This window comes from Prorops nasuta, unplaced genomic scaffold (genome assembly GCF_024137725.1).
Source record: "Prorops nasuta isolate Cenicafe-Biocafe unplaced genomic scaffold, Cenicafe_Pnas_1.2 PNAS00010, whole genome shotgun sequence".
NCBI lineage: Eukaryota > Metazoa > Arthropoda > Insecta > Hymenoptera > Bethylidae > Prorops > Prorops nasuta.
Window position 1 is genome coordinate 4,926,111 of NW_027116807.1, and position 17,667 is coordinate 4,943,777.

At 34.7% G+C, this 17,667-nt stretch overlaps 2 protein-coding genes across 7 annotated transcripts; one reads left to right on the forward strand and one right to left on the reverse strand.

The window, feature by feature from the left end:
* The first annotated feature begins 7 nt into the window (after nt 1-7).
* LOC136777016 (uncharacterized) lies at nt 8-16,219 on the forward strand. 6 transcript variants are annotated; one of them, XM_066733017.1, is made up of 10 exons: nt 779-949; nt 2,012-3,270; nt 3,391-3,592; nt 3,781-4,376; nt 5,018-5,983; nt 7,395-7,746; nt 8,574-8,976; nt 9,058-9,320; nt 9,506-9,690; nt 10,618-16,219. In XM_066733017.1, exons 5-10 carry the CDS (start codon nt 5,046-5,048, stop codon nt 10,679-10,681), a joined length of 2,205 nt encoding a protein of 734 aa, XP_066589114.1. In that variant the 5' UTR covers nt 779-949; nt 2,012-3,270; nt 3,391-3,592; nt 3,781-4,376; nt 5,018-5,045; the 3' UTR covers nt 10,682-16,219. The 6 variants fall into 6 exon arrangements, with proteins under 6 accessions (XP_066589112.1, XP_066589114.1, XP_066589111.1 ...); XM_066733018.1 differs by lacking the exon at nt 779-949 and having other exon boundaries at nt 2,584-2,690; nt 2,902-3,270; XM_066733015.1 differs by lacking the exons at nt 779-949; nt 3,391-3,592 and adding an exon at nt 8-140 and having other exon boundaries at nt 2,012-2,690; nt 4,150-4,376.
* A 126-nt stretch (nt 16,220-16,345) lies between these two features.
* Nucleotides 16,346-17,324, reverse strand: LOC136777019 (uncharacterized). The gene is made up of 2 exons (XM_066733020.1): nt 17,211-17,324; nt 16,346-16,682 (listed from the first exon to the last, which is right to left on the reverse strand). Exons 1-2 carry the CDS (start codon nt 17,220-17,222, stop codon nt 16,368-16,370), a joined length of 327 nt encoding a protein of 108 aa, XP_066589117.1. The 5' UTR covers nt 17,223-17,324; the 3' UTR covers nt 16,346-16,367.
* Nucleotides 17,325-17,667: the final 343 nt, after the last annotated feature.

The window sequence follows — 17,667 nt, forward strand, 5'->3', positions numbered from 1 at the left end:
ATGTTCTATTGAGATGGAACGGATTGAATTGTGTGATCGACTCAACTCACAAAAGTCACGATTAGTTTAACTGAACATTGAATAAATTGAACAGCAGGTAGAGTGAACGGATCACAATTCACAGGACCCGGCTAACACGGGTAATTATAAATCATAAATATATACAAAGATATAACAAAAATACACAAATCGAAACGATTAATTATAAATCATAAGCAAAAGCTGCAAATTACTAAATTCAGATTGAATTATTTCTAATGATATTAGTATGTTTTTTATTATTAACTTACTTTGTTTATTATAGATACTATATGTAAATATTTATAATTAAAAAAGCAGCAATATTGCGTTAGTTTTTTAAAGGTTAGAAGAAGATAGAAGAAAATAATATACCTATATATTCATGATATATATATATATATATATATATATGGATAGTCGTATATGTTCATGGCTTGATTGTGTGCAAATCACTAAAATCCTTCGACTATTGGCAGTACTGCTTTCTTTCGTTATGTTGTTGTTTTATGTTACGTAAAAATGAATTGCTTATTTTTAATGACGAATGACAGTTAACGTAGAGTGCTAATACTGCTGATTACAATAATAGCAATAAACAATCTTGTGGGAGGAAAAGCATTGATAGCTTGATAGATTCGAGTATATATAATTTGACGAGATAATAGTAAGATAGAGTAGGTAAGTTGGTAACAGTGGAAAATTGGTTATATGTATTGTTATATGTATATGAGTGAGTATACCGTCGTCTGCATTAAGGGGCAAGTGACAGCTCGGGCAACATTGTTGACATTTGCGCAAAGTTAATCGTGCAGTGTTAACAATCGTGATACTGAACAAAATAAATGATTTACATGAATGTGAAATGATTGGAAGGTGCATTTGGTTGATCGATGAACGGAAAAGTTGAGTGAGAGGAGAAAAGTGAAGAGTAAGCGCTTTCGATAGTTATTCAGTCTTATTTGGTTTGGTGCGACGAGCAAGAGAGAGGGAGAAAGAGAGAGAAAGAGAGATTTGATCGAAACGTAGGTGGCTAAACATTCAGACGGCATTTTCAACGCGATTATTATTTAGCTAGTGTGCTTCCCATCGATCAATACTCTTTGGCTATTGACAATTCATTGTTGTCATTGGAAAATTCTCTTGTTTCGAATAGCTCAAATCCACTAAGATTCGAAGTAGGAAATAGTAGCAGTGGTAATCGTACCTGTTCTCAATAAAATAATAGTATATTACCAGTAGTGGTTATAGCAGCTACTATGTAACGCGTTAGTGTGTAGAAGTAAATCAATCCGTGTGATGTGCGTGTATGTGTAATTGTTCTCTATCCTGGCGTCACTTCTCTATAACCAAACACTCAATTTTCACGCTTAACTTCTTCCATTTTTTATTCGCTTTCCAGAAATATACGTTTCTCGGACTTATGCAATTGCTCTTGTAAAATACTCACAAATATTTGTATTCTTTTTTTTACTCGAAAATCACGTTGAAAAATTATATCTCTCACTTTCTATTTTCTGCCATAGAATTCTCTATTGGCATTATATTATTGGGAGAAACTGTATATGGTTTTGTTTGTAGAAAATATTGAAAGAGCTGACTTGTTATTTCAATTTGAAGCTGCAATAGTTCTCTTTTAGAAAGTAAACAATTATTTTTGCATTTTGCAATTCTTTTTTTGATCCTAAGTGAATTGTTATTTAGTAGCTGTATTCCTTCTTCCAATATACTTTAAGCATACAAAGGATTAATTTATAAGTGAAATTTGTTGATGTTTCTCGTACTAGTTAACGCTTGTTGTACGTACAAAGAATAAATTTAATAATAAACATATTACGTGCACGGGTAATAATAATGACCAAGCAAGAAATCAATGTTCCGCGCTAACATTTTTATTTTAAAATATAACTGAAAAGAGTCGATTTTTCACATAATGCCTTTCTTGAAAAGTATCAATATAACAATCTTATAGCTACCTTGTAATTATTTTCAGACTCTTGAGGTATAGCCAAATCTTTAAATCAATCCCGTTTCCTATTCAACAAGACTGGCGTTGGCGTCATCTAAATGGTGGAACGAAAAATGCATTTGAACAAATTTGAAGGGAACAAGCGACGAAGAAAACTTGGAGAATAAAGTGAAATTAACATTCGTAAGAGTTTCGTGTGATACTGGTATGAAAAGTGTGATAAGAAAATTTAGAGAGAGTACGAATAAAGTGGGAGCTGAGTGTGTATCATAGCAGAGGATATGAGTGAAAAATGATGAACTTGGATGAAATATAATAGCAGGCAAAATAGAGAGAGGGAGAGAAATACAAGAATGGATGCAATGGCGGAACAAAAGATTGATCAGTGAAGTAAATAGAAGGGAAAGAGAGAAACATTAAACATAGACAACAGGGTAGGGTGATATTTGATTGGTAGTGAGCACACGAGGCATTAGTGAGAGGTGCAAAACAGGAAGAGAGAAAGAAAGATAAAGCTAGAGAAGGAGAGAGAATTCGGTATGATCTGTGGAAGGAGGAAAAGCTCGCTGGAAAAGCTGGGAGGGGAGGAGGAGGAGGCATGGAAGCTGAAACTGGGCGGCAGTCTCATCATCAGGGACTGCAACAGTTCACCCCGTCATCCCCGGGGATTCCCGGCCTGGACGTCGTGAGAGCTTTGCATCAGGTGAGCGCGATCTTCTCCGCCATCTTTAAGCTCGTATTTCCCCTTCCTCTCACCCCACTCTTTTCATTTCCATTTCTACGCGCATACAATCCATCACTGCGTACGTAAGCTAACCCCTTCAACGCGCATCTCATCAATTTTACATCAATTATTCTATTAAATTTTTGGAAATTTAACCAAAAACCTTTAATAATTACTTCTGTGTTTTTAGCCTAATATTTAGAAAAAAGGCATCAGAGCTATGTGTATAAAATTAGCTCCCTTCGTTCTTGTATATTTTCATATCTGTTCGAAGGAAATCCTCGAAGGACCGACATGATTTGTCGCTACACGCTACAAGTATTAATTGCTCTAGGTCGCATAAGTAACATGTAAACATTGCGCAATCGGTATCTAATTACTTCAGTTATGAAGTGTCAATATTTACCAGAGAGCAACTGATCCTTGAAACATTAGGGAACTACGTTGAAATCATTCAATAATTCACCTTGTAATAAGAGACCTTTTCAATCAATTTTTGTCTTGAACGTTCTAGTAGCGAATACTAATCGATATATATTTCCTGAGATTATTTATAGCTGTAAGTATTATTCGATAAAACGATTTATATCTAATAAGCGCGAACATTTCGCTGAAAATCATTCGAAAAGAATATTGGTAGTAAAATTTTGATTTTTTGTTTAACATGTGTGTTATCAAGGGAGAAAACTTAATTCGAACCTTTTCCAAAAGGATGAAGATTTTTCAATGTCTATAGTCTAGGAGTATGATGGAGAGAAGTAGAGAGGGCAAGTTCAGTGAAAACGAGTGGAAAGCAACGACCTGGAGATGTTAAATTTATAGCAATGGATAAATCAGCTACACTGTTGTCGTCTTGCAGGACGCATTCAAGCTATATAATAGTAATACGTTCTCTTTTGAAACAATAACGCGGATTGTAATGGAAAAATGTAAACATAAACTGTTTACATTACAGTCGTTGAGATGCTAACTTGAGGTTTCCATCTGAAGAGCTGATCCATTATAAACAAGATTATTACAATTCATTAAAGAATTTATTAACGCACAGCAATATAATTATTAATTTCAGAATTTCTCTGAAAACCTTAAAAGCTTCAAGCTTGGCAAATTGACGATGCCTTTATTTGATTTACAAGTGAATTTTGGCAATAAGGCATTTTACCACTTGGAAGAAATATCCATAAAGTTTCTCGGGGCTCGATTATTCTCAATTGGATCTGGAGCAGCCCTCCAGAGATCGAATTATCGAGAAAGTGGCCGGCTTCTCGTGCTAAACCGAAGCTTTGGTCAGCCAGAAAAAACAAGAGTGCTTTCCCACTCGTCTACTCGCACGATATACATCCTGCGATATAAACACTGATTTATTATTATCATATTTATCATTATTACTACCTCCCCAACATACTGAATTAAAGAATGTAATTAAAATCTGTTTTAGACGGTGATATCGCTGCGTTCTGCTCTGGACTCGTCCAGGGAGGAGCTGCGTAGGCTGAAGGAGAGCGTTGGCGATTTTTCAGGCGAAAATTACGTTGACGCTGTTGAGAGACTGACTCTGGAGAATCACATCCTCAGGAGGAAGATCCTTAGCGAAAATCACCAGCAAATACTCGACGATGTAACGATCGGTCAACCAATCACCGCGTTCACCACTGATATCGAAAAGTGAGTCTAATTGAGGAGGAGATTGGAGTGCGGGTTACGTGCAATCCCCAAGGAAATTTTGTTACGTTGATACTAATCTATAAATACATGCTGATAAAAATAGTAGACGGACTTTCTCCGCTATACTAATTATTATTTTATATATAGGAATTTAACAAGCTACTGTCTTGTGCAGCGAGTTATTCTCATGCTATACTAATAAAAACTGTTTTACTGCGCTGCAGAAACTGTTATGCTTTCCTGATAAACTCGGCGGCGTGGCAGAGAAACGCCTGACGTGACGCCAACGTCGCTACCAACGAGACGCTGCTAAACAAACTCGCAAAATTGACATCGCGTGCGAAAATTCATTCAGAACCATCGACTCTTGATTGCTCATGCTTGAGAAACATTTTTATGCAAATGTACCACTGTATATATATATTTATGTAGCTCTGTGTATTATACACAGTAATCGAGTATTTCTCTGATTTACAATGAATCGAGAAAAAGCAGAGTATTTTTATCTTGCACAGTAATACCAGGAGTATCAATGAAAAAATGTAGCAGATACAAGTCGTTCTATTAATAATCTTTCTGGCGCTTACAGCGTTTCAGGTTTTCTCTCGTCCAAGCTGACTCACTGTTATTGCACTTTTCAGTCGGTCGGATCCAGCGCCAATAGGCAGGATGGAGTCACGAGAGAATAATGTACGAGCGGAGGAGCCGGAGGCAAGAAGAACGAGCGTCGATGGTACCACTCCAAGGTCATCCGAAGCTGCTGCTGCTGCGGGTTCGAATTACGATGGTTCATCGACGGCCAAATCTGAATTACTGGAGAAACCCCAATCAGAAAGCTTGGGAGAGCAGAAAGAAACGTTGGAAATTGACAAGGATGATAGTACCGGAAGCGGAAGTAAGTCGAGGAAGCAGGAATTCGTGTCGGAAGATAAATGGAGGGAGACGGGAGAGTCAGGGACACGTGTGGAATTGGAGGTTGAGGTACAGGAAGTCGATGACGAGGTTACGACCTTGGTGGATCATTTGGATATTCCGGACAAGGATATGGAGGAGCTCAGTCTGAGATCCGCCTCCGATGGAGAGAACTCTGTGTTCAGCGACAATCCAGAGCAACAAGTCCAACAGCAGCAGCAACAGAATTTCTTGACCGTCGATCACAAGGTCAACGACCAATCGGAGAACGAGTCCGAGGAGCTGGACGACATCGAGCTGATATTTACAACGGACGATACCTGCAGGGAGCTTGGACTGCAGGAGGATCTCGTGTCCATCACGGAGACTGACAATTGGTCCCAGAACACCCCTGCACAACAGATTTCGTTGTTGAAATACACGAAATCCGTGGAAGGCGATGCTCTGGTCTGCAATGGGGAGAAAACCAATTCGGTCGACGAGGCAGCTTCCTCGCAAAGCTCCAGTATAGATCGCGAGGAGAGCGTCGATAGATTTGACGAAAGCTCCAGTACCAGGCTCAACAAAATGTGGTCGCAGTGCTCGGTCCTCGTAGAAACTGATATCAGCAAGTGTGGAGTTGTCGAGGAAACAGAGCACAGTGCTAGACATGCACACAGGAGGAACACTTTGGCTGCGCCACCTACAGCTTATAGGTGATTCTTTCTATTTTGTAGAAACTCTTCTTTTGGTTTCTTTCTCCTTAACTCGAATTTGTCTCTTGTCACAAAGGACACTTGGACGTTTCGTACTTTTATATTTGTCCTACGTATTGTTTTTATTATTGTTAACGAAACTTTTATTTTATTTCGGTTAAGAAATTTGTTGAGTGACCCAAACTGTTTATAGTAGAATTGAGATTTGTCATTTTAGTTTTAGCTAATTTGTCGAAAACGTCAGTGTATTTAATCGCCCCGGATGTGCTCACTGGGATCTAACCAATTAGTTTGAAAGATTACGTGGAGCGCGTGATGAAGTTATTACGTTTTCGTTTGATGCTTTGTATTTAATAATATAGGGCTCGCTAAAGCATGCGTATATCTGGCGCAGAATAATGTGGAAAGACTAAAAAAAAAGATCCTTGAGAATAAACGAGTCTATTTTACGGTTGCTGGCGCGAAGTGGCTAATTATGAAGCTTTGCGCATTACCAACACAAACGAGAATCTATCTCCAGACATGCCTAATTATGCAACACCGTGGGAGCTATTTCTGACTAAGAAAAAATAATAAGTTCATTCAGAAACTTGTTCTATTGTAGAGAAATGAAGGTTTGCTCTCAATATTAAAACAAATTTGTAAACCATAGAATTAATTATTGCATATCATGCATTATAATTGCTAGTGAATCACGTTTAAAATCTGAAAGTTTCTCTTGTTAAAGTTAAATATCAATTTTAAGATTGTTCATGTGCAATATCCAAAATGCAAACCTGAGCAGGCACACGAAAAATAGATATGAATTGTAAAATCTCACGTGGCAGTCATTTGATAAACATGCATCACTGATCTAGATCCTTAGTGGTAGAGAAGCCAGAGAGTGTATCTCACGTGCAACTGGTGTGCATGTTTGATTAGTTGCAGACAAGTGGTGATTGTTATCGCATGGTTTCTGACGTAAGCTTTCTTAACGTGCGTTAATACAAGTACATATATACGAATCCGAGGATCTGTTTATTGTCTATTGATTGGGCCACTCATCCATAAAGAGTAGGAAGCGTCCTACTCGAGTAACATGTAAAATTATTCAATTTAATAGATCATTTCTGTCCGCTTCATCGATTCTATGAGAAATCAAGCAGAAGATTAATAAATCAACTAGCTTTGCAAAAATAGAAGAATTTTTAATACCGAGATTGTCATAAATATTTAATTGATAGAAGCAGAAACTAGTAAATGAATCGTTATTACTGGTTCAACGGATATTGCACTGAATAATTGATAACAAAGCATGATTTCGATCGATTAAAAAATAATTAAGGATATTTTAAGTTTGGAGCTGTAAAGATATAATATTTAGTTGGATCGATCGTAGCATATTTTAATAAAAAATTGTTACAATTTTCAGGCCGATGATGCATCGAGAGGCCCTGGCAGGTGGTCGCAGAAAGAGTTCAGCACCATTGAGGCCTGTGATGGACAGAAGTTGCGGTGCCAGGCGTGAATCGGGGGCACAGACAGATATTTCTGCCCTGCCAGCACAATGGCGTTCCGAGAGTTACCTGGCACACAAGGTGGCACACACCTTCACCACTCTACCTAGTAAATTTGCACTTCCGGCTGGCGTACCTGGTCGATTGAGGCTCTCAGACAAGACCAGAGAAGCCAGAAGGGTCATGCTCTCGGATATCAGTTTTACCAGTATGGTACCTGAACTCTCTAGAAGCGCTGATCATCTTTGCCACGACCCACACGTTCAGGTAATTTCCCCCTCTCTCCCCCTCCTCTTACCTCTCATTCCAAATTATAAAACAAAAGGTTTTGCAAAGTCGTAGGAAATATCGCTCATAACAATCTCGCACAAGGTCAATAGTCGTAAATATTGGTAGATCCAGTTCTGCCAAATTCTACATTTCGTGTGGCCTATCACTTCTCACTTGCAAGCAAACCATTGCGATGAAGTAACAAAGTTATAATTACTACTGATAAGTAGTTAGTTTGTACATACGTTTGTCGATTAAACAGCGAGATAAACCAGAAAGTACTGTAAGCTGTATTATTGAACTGCCAAGAGTGAGAGAGGGAGAGAGGGAGAGATGGAGAGGGAGAGAGGGAGAGATGGAGAGGGAGAGATTTTTATTGAATTTTATGAGCTGTTGCAATGATTCCGACTAGTGATGGACATTTATTGTAATAAAGAATAATAGAGACTCATCGAATGAGTAACTATGTAAGCTACGTGTGACTATGTCGAGACAAAGATGTAGAAGATCAGGGTTGAGTAGGTCAAGCGAAAAAAGCACAATTAATTTATTTCGACCAACATCACTCGACCATTACAACAAAGACGAACACTCCTTCGTATACAAAGATTCAGTTTACAACTTAATGCATGTAGGATAACGTTTTTCAAAGGGGAAATGAACGTTATTTATTTTGCATGATGAAATAACGAGGCCTAGAAGATTTTGCAACACCGTATAGAAAGGTTTCACCGACTACTTTTCTTTTCTTTTTACATTTGACTCTTTTTTAAAGAGATATTGATAAACTTTATCAAAAGCATGAATGGTGATTATTTTTACAGTCTTGCGTGAATTCACGCGGTTGCGGACTTCGAACTCCAGAAGTCCACCGTCGTGAATCATTGGGCTCGCACACATACTGGCCAAGGAACAATTTGGGTACAGGACTACCGAGTCCTTGCGACTGTCGCTTGTCCAGTGATTTGTATTCCTCGAGATATCGAGGCTCGTTAAGCTCGATACCCTCGCCAGGATTGGAGATTGGTCCACCACGAAGACACTCGTGGAGAGCAACTGCTGCCTCCTTCGACACCTGGAGGGTCCCTGCACCCGTGACAGCTACAAAACCCAGGCCCACCTGGTCCTCGATGCCTTCCTCCCCTACTCACCAACATCCTCCAATTACCGCCATGAAAACTTCCAAGAATATACCTAGAAGGGCAAGGTCCAAAATTACTTTCCAAGGTAATTAAAAGGAATCTCTGTCTAGTTTTTTCATGCCGGAAAATTATAAATATTTTAGTATCGTAACTTTTGTTTATTTAGAATGCCCTGTAAGCCGAGGCAGCGTGCCAAATTTAAGATCAGACTTGGTGGCAGGGGAGAACAGCGGAGGATCCACAGAGTCCCTGATTGACGAGGCTGAGGATTTTCTGCGTAGGAGTATTGATTCCATGCTGACAGAGTCCAGTATGGATTATTGGAATACTCAATATGCCCTACGCCGCAGGAGAACTCGTCGTCATTCCGAGCCTAATCTTGTCAGGGAATGGAATCCCAGCCAAGATGCCAGGCCATATCTACCAAAGGTAGATCAACTAATTAATTGTTTCATTGACAATAACAAGATAATATTCTACTCAATTTCATTGAATTAATTGCAATATTTTTTATATTAGTAGTAACGTTGTGTAAATCAATTAGAGATTCTGAAAATAGGATAAGAAATTTAAGAATAATGAATCAATTAAACTTTTTGCCCGATTAATTGTAGAAGCCAGGAGACCTGAAGATTGATCATTTAGTAAAAGTCATATCGCCAGAAGGAAGCGTACTTCAAGGTCGAGTTAGATACGTAGGACCTGTTTTGGGTAGAGAGGATGTTCACGTTGGTGTAGAATTGCCATATGAAAATGGATCCTCAGACGGAACTTTTCACGGTAGAAGATTCTTTGATTGGTAGGTATTAGCCTTTAAGGAAATTAAAGGGAAATTGAGGGCATTCTTAATTTGAACAGAGGGGACCAACGAAAAGGAGAGCTTTTATCGTGTTTAAATTTCGTAATTGTACTTGGTGTTTCGTGTTTCGGAGAAAATAGGATCCCTTTGTATGAGTCCTTGCGTGACAAAAGCAATAATCGAAGCCACAATAACTCTAAGCGTGCTTCGCTGGTTCTCACGTTAGCCTTCACTAATCCACACGTAAACATTTACCAATATCTGCAAACCTACTCACGTGTACGCTTCAGGATGTTAAACGCTCTGCTGATTTGATTAATCTGTATTATAATTTGCTTTCTTTTTCTTTAATCTTTCTTAAAAAACCAAACATAAATATTTATAAAATTTCAATCTGCTTAGCTATTTCATAAAAATAGCTTTCTTTTTAAATATTTGTTTTACTAATAATGTGAATTTTATTTTGCTCGGCGTATTATATTTTTATTTGTCCATAATCAGAATGATATGTAATAGTAATTGCATGACTCATACAAAGAATAGCTGTACTTGCGCAATGTAGTAAGTGAAGTATGAGAATTGCGTGACAAGAAACCGTAGCTTGCTAAAGGGAATCTGTTCAGATACAAATCAGAAGCTTGCATACTTGGCATAGAGAATTCAAGAATTCTTGAGCAGTAAATGATAAGATGATTTAGATTGCTTTAAAGCCTTAAACTGGATCAGTAGACCGTGTTAAATGTTAATTTATGAAATTCGATACCAATTATGATCAGAGTCTTCATTTTATTTCGTTATAGCTTGATCAACTGCACAGACTTTTTACGAGCTTCACAGCAAGTTATTTAAAAAAGTTTGATTGAAAATTTTTGTTTTCTTGTTTTATTAACACAAGCCATTAATTGCCGTTATATGCTTTTATTCTAGCGAGCCAGATCGTGCAATTTTTGTTCCATTTAAGAAAGTTGTACTAGCTTGGTGCACCACTTGACCAAGTCGACCGTCAACCATGGCCATTTCATCCTCAGCATCCGTGGTACCCAAATCTTTCCAGTTTCAGTATATGATGTAAACTTCAAATTCACTGACGTACCTTCCAATCCGAATGGGCCATCGACCCATTCTCATACTTTGAAAACTAAGAAAAAAAAACTTAAGAATAAAAAAAAGAATCAAAGAATTCTTACTTAATGTCACGAGACCTGAGCTACGCGTGTCTTTCACTGTAATCGAATTGAATAAAGTGTTCTTTATTCCTAGCAATGTAGCTCGCAGAGAACTAAATCTTGTTAAATCAAAAACCTATCGTATATACTTTTGAATGTTATTCGGATGAAAATAGTATTTTTATCGATTGGACTAAGATTTGTTCAAACGGTTAGCTGAACTCTTCATCCTCGTAGCGTTTGATCTAATTTGGAGAATTTTTTATATGATTATCGATGACGAGATTGTATCTCTAATATGTAACGGAAGTTTTTGATTGAAAAAATTAGTTTTCTACGAAATCTTATACCAAAGACAGTAATTATTTTATGGCGCTTAATTATTAAAGTATTTCACAATTTTGTGTGCTTAGGGGAAAGATAGGGGTGGAGAGAGAGTAAGAGAGAGGAAGATGGAGATTGGTTTCAGGCTTGAGATTGGCTATCAGTATTAAAAATTATTTAGAAAAGAATTTTGTATTATTGTAAAGAAGCTGAGATAAAAAACTAGAAAACTCATGAAAAACCTATAAATGAAATAGCAAAGTGTATTATAACATATTCTTAAAGATACGAGTGTTTACAGGTATTTTGCTTGTATAAAACTGGCGTCCCAAAGATAATAATCAAATTGGTGATTAGAAAAGATGTAGGAAGAAAAAAACTGCTTACTACAAATGATAACTAATATGATCATTTTTGGCAATTATATTCGATTATCGATGAATTATTAATTTATACTCACTAATCTATACGTATCACTCAATGAAATCGAATCCAAATGATTTGCCAGTTACAGCAATTATTGGTTATTATAAAATGTCGAATTGACTTTTTGTATACGGACTAATTGAAAATAACGATACAAAAAATTCTATGATGACTGATAATTTTTGTAACCATGAATTGATGATTCAGTAAAATATATTGTACGTATATAAATATACAGTGAAATATTTTGTCGATGAGTATCCAATATAACTACAAGTACAGAATTAAAGCTCTATTATCGTTTAAAGCTTAAATAAAAATATAAGTATTTTAGCTTAATGAAATAAATAGTACCTATGAACTTGTATATGTACTATATTAATATACTATATTATATACACATGTAAACGATATATTTTAAAAAAAGAATGTGTATACTTAGAAAAAGGCTGGTACCGCCGATGTTTCTGTAAAAAGAGAAATTAGACGACAAATCATATCGAGAGGCTGTATATTAATGATTCAATGAATTAATTAATTATGAACGAGAAAATTAATTTATTTATTCTCGAGTAGAGGCTGCAAGGGTCTGTGAAAATTTACCAAATCATTAAATATTTATAAATATATAATATATAATTCGTTGCTGTAAATTTATAGTTGCGTCCAGTAACTCCAATGTATAATACTAATTAATAGTAAGTGTCTTCGTTTAAACAGTTTATTATTGAACTATAATAACAAAGCGCTAAAAAGTTTAATAATTTAAAAATTCGCGTATGTTATTATAAATAATGACTAGAAATTGAGAACTCGGAAGAATAGTTGAATATGCTTTAAGATGTAAGAGAGTTAATTAATATATTCGTTTTTAAAATGAAGTGATTGTAAATTTCATTTGGTCTCGCTGTTTTCGTCATTGGAATTGTTTAATTAAAATATTAAATAAGTTATAAAGATTAATTATACTGATTTAGTACAATTTATTAACGGATATATTAACAAAGATCACTTATATGTAATTGAATTGAAGTTCGTTTACATGTTAATATTTCATTATCTAAATGCTGAAGACACTTGAAGTGATTAGTTTAATTATTAGATTATTATACAAATCGTTGATGAGCTATTTGCAAAATAGCTAAAGGATTATATTTCCACTGAAACAGATTGTTCCAGCGATTACTTATGCACAATCCGTTGTACCTGTGTTGTTAAAGCTATTTTACAAACAACACTACAGATATGATTTATATTTATACAAAGCTAGAACTTGGTGATTTTTTAAACTCATACTTAAATTTAAACTCTTTCAATGGCAAAGCTTTTACGGATATTTATTATAAATACGTTTTAAACAATTAATATTTCCTAACATTTGTACCTGCATGACAAGTAAATTAAACAATAGGTTTTATTTTATAATTTGCTTAATATTCGCTTATAGTTTATTATTCTTATTTTTGAACTTTCAAGTAACACATGTTATAAAGTATTAAGTATTTATTAACAGTATATTTATAATTATTTTAGATCTGAATGTTTTATCTCATTTTTGGTACACTATTCTTTTAATGTAAGCCAAATTATCAAAAGATTTAATGTGTTTATTATATTTTAATGTTATTCTGTTACATCGATAAAAAGAAAGAGAAATTTAGCATAATTCTATATAATTTTATTTAAAACGTACGCTAAACGTTGTTGTTTATCAAAGTGACTGTTTTCGAGTTTGGAAAGAAATGATAAAGTTCGTTGACAATCTTTTGTTCATTTGAGCGAAGCTGAATCAAATTGAATTTAAAGTGAAACACAACTATAATAGCTAGGCATAGTGGAACATCCTGTTAAGGAGGATTCATGCTTCGATTGGTGTACTCTCCGTCATTTCTGCTACGATAATCGTGCGTTGATATTTTTATTTCGCCTTTAGTACAATTTTATTTTTAATCGTATTTAATTATACATATATTCCTTCTCACATGTCTTTTAATTGTTTTATAAACGAGATTTGTGTCGTAAGATATTTTGAACATAATTTAATTGTAATATTAAAAGTTTTGCATAAATGGCTTTTCCACTTAATTGTTTTAAGGTAAAAAACATTGCTTTTATTCTATTTATACTCGACAACAAAATACAAATTTTATGCTGTCAACTATGTCAATAAAGGTTTATTTTATTATACAATTCGATTCATTTTAAATTTTAGAAATAAACAATGCCCGTAAACCTGACGTTACTAACTCTCTTATCAATATTAAATATTTAATTTAATTATGTTTCTTCATTTGATATTAATGAATTCATTCCAGAGAAATTTATTATTTTTATACTATATATATAATTTAGTCTGAAGGATTTAAAATGAATGCTGCAACTATAATTGTAGAAAAGTAACATTTCTGCGAAGGAGTATTAATAATCTCGCTTATAAAGCTTTAGTTGTGGAGATTAAAAGTTTGTGAAGATGGTATAATTGTTGTGTTTCTCTTGTTCTAATCGTTATATTAGCGACAAGGGATATTAACAATTTTGTAGGAAAAGTATTATTCCAGAGCTTTTGGAGTGTACAGCTTGGATTGTTGGATAAAAACTTGTTCACAGACAATTTGGATGATCAAAGCTTGATTTTTCAATAATTCTCTTCTTGACTTTTTGTTTATATATTTCTTGTGCTTGTTACAAGTATATATTATATTAAGAGATATTTAGAAATACCTATTATATACAAATATATACATAAAATATATACTGAGTATATTTTGTAAGCTCGATGATTTTTCGATACTTGAAGGAATCGCCATAAGGATTTGCAGGAATTATATCTAGATATACATATGTATATATATAATAGTGTGAGTTCTATTCACGAAGCAGAAAGCCTGGAATTGAATCAATTAAAAAATTATTTTAATATTTTTATGTGTACACTGTTTTAATTAAAAATTTATATCGTTTAATTTCTAACATTGCAATTAGCAAATTCATTCAGGAGCAGGAGGATGCTCAATACCGATGAATTAATTATAGATTAGTTCATCGATGGTTCAACTCTAAAATCAAAATATTTTTTAGTATTTATTACATGAATCAAACTAGATTAGTAATTGAGTTTGCTTAACAAATTCAACATTTTTTAATAAATCGTTTAAATTAATCTACAAAATGTTATAAAATATTTATAAGTGTGAATTTAAAGCAAAATCATTTGCTTGTTACATTTTTCATCTCATCGATTGTGGGTGCATTTGTTCATTAATTTTTCAGCCCCGATGAATTTTCTATTTTTTAATCCTAAATCGTATTCGAAAATATATTCGTACCCTAGTTTCTCGCAGGATCGAAGCGTCTTATGTTATTAAGTATATACAAAAATATGTGTGTGTTTGGTATTTACTGTATAATAAGCTGCCCAGATTAATTAAGCAGGAATTAATTAATTAAAGATGTTAAGTACGATATACATATAAACACTAATGAACGTGATGTGCCGTTTCAACCCGAAAAGATAAATTTTTAATCATAAATGTACTTATGTGTAAATGCCTGTATAAATAATGTCTTTACTAGTTTGTTTATAAAATATTCAAGTTTGTACCGTATTGTAAAATAACATTGCGAATTCAGTTTAATCTTTAAACTTGGTTCGTCTGCCCGAGAGAATGTATGTATAATATTTATTATAAAACATTATTTATACGGGTCTCGTTTACGGAAAATTAGCAGCGAGCATGTACATAATTATATATTTTATCAATATACTACAAATAGAAGTATTATGAAATTCTGCTGTGTCCGCATAAAGAAACTTAAGCAAAACCTTCAATGTTGAACAAATTGAATATACTTAAGTTTAAGAATTTTGATGTAAATTAGACATATATTGGATCGATCCCTGTAATCATTATATTAACAAATCAATGAACCAAGAAAATCTTTTGTTATTCATATCTCAGTCAAAGGATATTGTTTCCTTTTAACATAATTATAAATTTTATTTTTTTAAATATTTCAACTCTAATGAAACTGGACGGTTATTTATTATTACTCAGGATGATTTTTAACAATTCGAGTCTGATGAAAATACATTCGTAATAATTTCTTTTTTTAACAAATTTAATATTTGCAAAGAGAGATTGTGGATATGGCGTCAAAAGTTTTCGATATAGAAGCACCTTGAGAAGTGTGACTCGAGGAATGTCGTGCGTCAATTAAGGGAATAACGAAATTTGCTGTTCGTATAAAAAACAAGGTTGGAGAGGGTAAAAGTGTAGCTGACGAGCATTGAAACTGTATGAAAAAAAAAAAAAAGATGTTTCATTGCGCGCATTTTAATCTTCATAAATTTATCTGGTTGTCAGTTTGGGGAAGTCGGGAGTAATTGAGAAGCTGGACGAAAAATGAGAGAATTGAGAAACTCTGGAAGATTGTTATTATAGAATGTAATATCGTTGTACCAAACCATCAAAAACTGGTTATCCGCGTAAAAATGATGAGTCGTTGTCGTTCTCGTGCTATTTACTGTAATGTAACAATGGTTATAATGATATATACACTGGAAAATAAATCTGATTAATTATTACTGTAATTCATAACTTACTGATGGTTCAATTACAAAACTCTCATTGTTTTTTCAATAAATAATTTCTTTTATTATTTAAAAATAAAACAAAGAAAAACATAACAAATAGGATTTACATGTTTTTTTTTGTTCCTTTCGTTCGGTCCTTTTTGCATTTGATAAGAATGCTTTTGCGTCTAACGATGGGCAGGATAATCGGCGTACCAGCTGAAAGCACCATTGGATCCTGTGTGGCCACCAAAATCAACGTAATCCAGAATGTGGGTGGTGGTGGATCTTTCCGGTCTTGGCAACGATTCCACTTCCTCCTGGTGAACCGCGATCGGTATGTAAGTTTCCGTTTGCCGCGGGTTCCTTGGAAATGTTGCAGCCGGTGACGTCATCTGATTCAATTCTAGCACATCCAAGCCATCGATCGGTATCGCGATGTACCTCCGTCCTGATACCACTGAGAAACCGTAGAGTCCACAGAGAACCGTCAATCCGAAGACCTGTCGATCACATTAACGTATTTTCTTCGTTAAACCATCCCATTCGTTTTCTTTTCCAACGATTTCAAATTAAAATAACAATAATAATAATTAAACGTTGAAACTTCCTTTTTATTTAATAAATCGGTAATAACAAACTCTACCTCTGCAGCCAATGCAGAGTAATTTAGAGAACCAAGGTAGAACTTATTAAATGGTGGCAAAGTTTCGCTTATTAACAGGAAATTGCTCAATTTCAAAGTTAGCCTGAAAACCTAACAATCACACGTGTGTAATGGGTCTCAGCTGGAACGATTATTAAGTTTATTTAGAAACGTTGGAATAACGATTGGAGACTGGAAGGAATCCTAAAAGTTTACTGCACGTTTAATGGAGGGTCCAATTATAAATTGAAATTAAGAAAAATTTTGAGAAGAATATAGTAAACGAAACAGTGTGAGTGAAAAATTGAACACACATGTAGAAGAACGAAACTCGGTTGAAATAAATGTTTTTTTTTATTTTTTAAGGTAAAGAGTAAAAATTTACCAAAGACTTCATTGTGCTTGAAAATAGCAGGTAGTGAAAGAGCGATATGAAACTGAGGAAAGAGACTGCATTAGCTTGGTTTTATAGGGTTTCGCTCGGCCGCAGCTTTCACGCGACCGCCAAGCACCACCATTTGTCTTCGACAGCGTCTGCCAATTATCATTCATCATTCTTTAATCCCCTCCCCCTCCCCTCTCGCCACTAATTCTCAATTTTCCTAAGAAATTCACTCCGACAACCTTCGACGCTCTAAAACCGGCAAGGAGCTTTAAGATCGACTACCGATCGTTGAATTTCCGGTTCTGATCACTTTTACTTCCGGTTCCTCTAAAAAGTCAATAAAAGAATCATCTGAGAAGAGAAGCCTTCGTTATCGATTTTCTTATAGACTTCCGGTTCTGCTGATCCTGGACACTCTTTTAGCTATTACTTCCGGTTCACGCCGAAAATCTATTTC

Bases quoted from the DNA above. Each gene is read 5' to 3' on its own strand.
- LOC136777016 (XM_066733015.1), top strand. From the start codon at position 2,586: ATGGAAGCTGAAACTGGGCGGCAGTCTCATCATCAGGGACTGCAACAG. The intron at 5,984-7,394 runs GTGATTCTTTCT...TACAATTTTCAG, and splicing joins GCGCCACCTACAGCTTATAG to GCCGATGATGCATCGAGAGG. The intron at 8,977-9,057 runs GTAATTAAAAGG...TTGTTTATTTAG, and splicing joins GTCCAAAATTACTTTCCAAG to AATGCCCTGTAAGCCGAGGC.